Here is a 5859-nt window from a genome sequence, read left to right as displayed (position 1 = left end):
TGTCAATATTTCTATCCCTTCCAGCTTTTCTTAAGGACTTATGTCCTTGCATGACCTCAGCGGCTGCACTCCATCTCTGCAAGGGGTGTTTGGCCCTATGTTGTCTTCCTGGTGTAGTTTCTTGGCATGATGGCTTTTCTACAATGTTTATGATATTACAAATACAAGATAATTAATGTAATATTACACTCAAATATGTTTAAGACTTAACTTGGGGTAAACTGTCTCACTTTACCCCATAACATTTGTCTCACTTTACCCCACAGCCACTATTTTAGAAAAAACAACATATCTTAGCCATTCAGGCTAATCTTCAGCTCGCATCAATCACATGGTTGTATATGTTAGAGGTTCATCGACATGTATGATATATGGTTTTCTACCTAAATCAATTTGTTTTGACACAAAAGTTGATTTAGTTCACAGCAGGAACATTTACTTTTACATGCAAAAAACGAATTTTTGTGAAAAAACATACTTAACACAGCACCAGCACCACTTCTTTTTCATGGCAAGGGGGGAATGGGAGGGGCTTGAAAACATAATTCTCACATTACCACAAATGGGTTCCTTTGCCTAGATACAGGGGGTGTCTCACATTACCCGGTCTCACATTACCCCACTCTCCCCTACTACTCTAGTATACTCCAGTACTAGTCTATACTCCTCTAGTATACTTCACTGTACTCCAATACTAGTACTCCTCTAGTATACTTCACTGTACTCCAATACTAGTCTAGTACTCCTCTAGTATACTTCACTATACTCCAATACTAGTCTAGTTCTCCTCTAGTATACTTCACTGTACTCCAATACTAGTACTCCTCTAGTATACTTCACTGTACTCCAATACTAGTCTAGTACTCCTCTAGTATACTTCACTATACTCCAATACTAGTCTAGTACTCCTCTAGTATACTTCACTGTACTCCAATACTAGTACTCCTCTAGTATACTTCACTGTACTCCAATACTAGTCTAGTACTCCTCTAGTATACTTCACTGTACTCCAATACTAGTCTAGTTCTCCTCTAGTATACTTCACTGTCCTCCAGTGCTCCTCCAGACCTCCTGCCCTCCTCCAGCCGCAGCCCGGGCCGTGAAGCGGACCGGATGAGACAGTAAAGGTAGCTTCTGGTTACAAACTTTGGACCAATCAGAGCGCTCCCCTGTCTTCCTGCAGCCGGAGCAGCGCGAGTTGAGCCCGGCGCCGCTTCACGGGAAGAGCCGCCGAGCCGTCCCGAAGAGCCGCCGAGCCGCCCCGAAGAGCCGCCCGCGGCCCCGCTATACGTCCCACGGCCCCGCGACGCGTCCCGGGCCCTGAACCCCCCGAGGGATGACCATGTTGGGCATGTACGTGCCGGACAGATTCTCCCTGAAGGCGTCTCAGGTCCAGGATGGAGTCGGTCTGTACACGGCGCGGCGGGTGAAGAAGGTGTGTAGTCGTGTTGTTGTGTAGTTGTGTAGTTGTGTGTCCGCGGCCACCCCGCGGCTCCGGGTCCTCTCGTCCGGCTCGGGGAGCCTCGGACCCGGAGCCGCTGTGACGTCATGTGCCACGTAGCTCCAGTTGTTCCGCTCGCGCTACAATGTATCCATGTCGGGGGGAGAGAGACACAGAGAGAGAGAGAGAGAGAGAGAGAGCTACAAAGTATTCACAAAGTACACTCAGAGTTACATAGGGGCTGTTTTGTTTACGTGGACCCCCCCCCCCCCCCCCCCGCGTGTGAACTGTGTCAAGTGGAGAGCAGCGGTGATGCGTTCAGGTTATGTGGCTTTTAAAAAACCTGTATGTGTGGCGTAAAAAGACACATGTTGAACTTGAACGCAGCATGAAGTACACATGTTGGCCACGCCCCCAACCCGGATGTCTTTGCTCTCCTGGAAGAAGTATAAATATCCAGAGTACTCTCAAGAGTAAAAGTACACCGTAAGAGTATTTCACTGAACGGTTATAGCAAGTTACTTTGATTTGTTGTTGTTGTTTTTTACAGTAAATTCTCTTTAATGACGACTCAACACTGAGACTGTTGTGACGCATTAAACAGATTTTAATGTAAAGAGTTATATAATGACAGTATAGTACCCCCCCCCCCCCCCAATACACACATATGACAGTTAAAGCCTGTACAGTGGTAATAGTGTAATTTATTGTGAAATACTCAATGTTGATATAATGATGGACAGTAATACCACCATTTAGAAATACTCTTGTAAAAATCCTACATTTACAACTTAAGTCAGGTAAAACATACTAAAGTAAAGTAGAAGAGATCGTTTTGTGATGTATGATTAGAAGTGTTGACGTTAGTGTCACGTCTCATGATCCATAATCATACATGTCACGTTTCTTTATGACATGTATCAACAATCTCAATCCTGGGGAGTAGAAGTAGAAAGAACATGGAACTCAAGTGGAGTACAAGTACCTCAGCATGAGTACTTTCCACATTGAAGTTCCCGTAGTCCCGTCCTGGTTGGGAGCGTCACCTGAACTGAAGCTTTAGTAATATTGAAGCGTTCTTAACGTTGTGTGCTCCGCTCTGAAGGGAGAGAAGTTCGGCCCGTTCGCCGGTGAGAAGAAGCTCCCGGTGGAGCTGGAGGAGAGCTCGGACACCCGACTCATGTGGGAGGTGAGACTGAGAGGCACGCTGGAGTAGTGATGTACCGGAGCCTTATGGACCCCCCCCCGTCTAACGTTAACCATCACACAGTAAAACAATATAATATATCATATCTGTGATCATGTGACTTTGGAAACAACCAATCAGTGTTTAGACCAACATGAGGGGAGCTAGTAACGTTAGCTGGTAACGTTAGCTTGTAATGTTAGCTGGTAACGTTAGCTGGTAACGTTAGCTGGTAACGTTAGCTGGTAACGTTAGCTGGTAACGTGAGCTAGTAACATTAGCTAATAACGTTAGCTAGTGTTGATGATGACGCATGATGATGCGTTCAGGCTCCGCTCAGTGAACATGAGTACTGGCTGAAGGTAATTGATGATGCGTTCATGTATTCTAGTAAATTGTAGTGTTGGTGATAAACTAGAATAAATACAGATGTTTTCACATGCATATCAAATAGATATGAGATGAATGATGTTTAACTTCCTAAAGCTCTGAGCTCTTTAACTTCATCAATAACAAGAAACTCTGAAAAATAAAATATGTATTCTGTATGTGAATCAAAGGGTCTGTATGAGGATCAAAGGGTCTGTATGAGGATCAAAGGGTCTGCATGTGGATCAAAGGGTCTGCATGTGGACCAAAGAGTCAGCATGTGGATCAAAGGGTCAGCATGTGGATCAAAGGGTCTGCATGTGGATCAAAGGGTCAGCATGTGGATCAAAGGGTCAGCATGTGGATCAAAGGGTCTGCATGTGGACCAAAGAGTCAGCATGTGGATCAAAGGGTCAGCATGTGGATCAAAGGGTCTGCATGTGGACCAAAGAGTCTGCATGTGGACCAAAGAGTCAGCATGTGGATCAAAGGGTCTGCATGTGGACCAAGAGTCAGCATGTGGATCAAAGGGTCAGCATGTGGATCAAAGGGTCTGCATGTGGACCAAAGAGTCTGCATGTGGACCAAAGAGTCAGCATGTGGATCAAAGGGTCAGCATGTGGATCAAAGGGTCTGCATGTGGACCAAAGAGTCTGCATGTGGACCAAAGAGTCAGCATGTGGATCAATGGGTCTGCATGTGGACCAAAGAGTCAGCATGTGGATCAAAGGGTCTGTATGTGGACCAAAGAGTCTGCATGTGGATCAAAGGGTCTGCATGTGGATCAAAGGGTCAGCATGTGGATCAAAGGGTCTGTATGAGGATCAAAGGGTGCATGTGGATCAAAGGGTCTGCATGTGGATCAAAGGGTCTGTATGTGAATCAAAGGGTCTGCATATGGATCAAAGGGTCTGCATGTGGATCAAAGGGTCTGTATGTGAATCAAAGGGTCTGTATGTGGACCAAAGAGTCTGCATGTGGATCAAAGGGTCTGAATGTGGATCAAAGGGATCTGCATGTGGATCAAAGGGTCTGCATGTGGATCAAAGGGATCTGCATGTGGATCAAAGCATCTGCATGTGGATCAAAGGGACCTGTGAGGGCCTTCCTCCCAGTGGGGGGCCGCTCCCCGACGAGGCGTTCAAGGACTTGAGTTGTGTCTGCAGGTCCGCGGCAGCAAAGGAGACGTGCTCTACATCCTGGACGCCAGTAACCCGCGGCACGCCAACTGGCTGCGCTTCGTCCACCAGGCGCCGGCGGCAGAGCAGAAGAACCTGGCGGCCATTCAGGTCCGTCGTTAAGAACCGAGTCCACATGTGTGTGTGTGAGGAGAACCAGAGGAACCAGAACCAGGAGGGGAGAACATTATGGGATGGAGTCACTGGAGAGGAGACTCCAGGGGAAGAGGGTCAGAATATGACATCATGGCCTCATGACATCATGGCCTCATGTCATCATGGCCTCATGACATCATGTCATCATGTCATCATGGCCTCATGACATCATGTCATCATGGCCTCATGACATCATGTCATCATGTCATCATGACATCATGTCGTCATGGCCTCATGACATCATGTCATCATGGCCTCATGTCATCATGGCCTCATGTCATCATGGCCTCATGACATCATGTCATCATGGCCTCATGACATCATGGCCTCATGACATCATGTCATCATGTCATCATGACATCATGGCCTCATGACATCATGTCATCATGGCCTCATGACATCATGGCCTCATGACATCATGTCATCATGGCCTCATGACATCATGTCATCATGGCCTCATGTCATCATGGCCTCATGTCATCATGGCCTCATGACATCATGGCCTCATGTCCTCATGACATCATGGCCTCATGACATCATGACATGGCCTCATGACATCATGTCATCATGGCCTCATGACATCATGGCCTCATGTCATCATGGCCTCATGACATCATGGCCTCATGACATCATGGCCTCATGACATCATGTCATCATGGCCTCATGACATCATGTCATCATGGCCTCATGACATCATGTCATCATGGCCTCATGACATCATGGCCTCATGACATCATGGCCTCATGACATCATGTCATCATGGCCTCATGACATCATGTCATCATGGCCTCATGACATCATGGCCTCATGACATCATGGCCTCATGACATCATGGCCTCATGTCATCATGGCCTCATGACATCATGGCCTCATGACATCATGGCCTCATGACATCATGGCCTCATGACATCATGGCCTCATGTCATCATGGCCTCATGACATCATGGCCTCATGACATCATGTCCTCATGACATGGCCTCATGACATCATGACATGGCCTCATGACATCATAGCCTCATGACATCATGGCCTCATGACATCATGGCCTCATGTCATCATGTCCTCATGACATCATCATGGCCTCATGTCCTCATGGCCTCATGACATCATGACATGGCCTCATGACATCATGGCCTCATGTCATCATGGCCTCATGACATCATGGCCTCATGACATCATGGCCTCATGACCTCATGACATCATGGCCTCATGACATCATGGCCTCATGACATCATGGCCTCATGTCATCATGGCCTCATGACATCATGGCCTCATGTCATCATGGCCTCATGACATCATGGCCTCATGACCTCATGACATCATGGCCACATGACCTCATGACATCATGGCCTCATGACATCATAGCCTCATGACATCATGGCCTCATGACATCATGGCCTCATGTCATCATGTCCTCATGTCATCATGGCCTCATGACATCATGTCATCATGGCCTCATGACATCATGACATGGCCTCATGACATCATAGCCTCATGACATCATGGCCTCATGACCTCATGACATCATG

At 47.1% G+C, this 5859-nt stretch overlaps 1 protein-coding gene across 1 annotated transcript in view; it reads left to right on the top strand.

Annotated features, from left to right (window-relative positions):
* The first annotated feature begins 216 nt into the window (after positions 1-216).
* The window catches only part of prdm5 (PR domain containing 5), a 39199-nt gene continuing 33556 nt past the window's right edge, over positions 217-5859 (top strand). Inside the window, exons 1-3 of the mRNA XM_056413956.1 lie at positions 217-1435; positions 2547-2630; positions 4163-4285. Coding sequence (XP_056269931.1) covers positions 1337-1435; positions 2547-2630; positions 4163-4285 — 306 coding nt within the window. The 5' untranslated portion in view covers positions 217-1336. The remainder of the gene's footprint in view (positions 1436-2546; positions 2631-4162; positions 4286-5859) is intronic.

Source organism: Pseudoliparis swirei, chromosome 5 (genome assembly GCF_029220125.1).
Source record: "Pseudoliparis swirei isolate HS2019 ecotype Mariana Trench chromosome 5, NWPU_hadal_v1, whole genome shotgun sequence".
Lineage (NCBI taxonomy): Eukaryota > Metazoa > Chordata > Actinopteri > Perciformes > Liparidae > Pseudoliparis > Pseudoliparis swirei.
The sequence above is the reverse complement of the archived record's forward strand: the minus strand, read 5'-3'. Positions and strand labels throughout refer to the sequence as shown.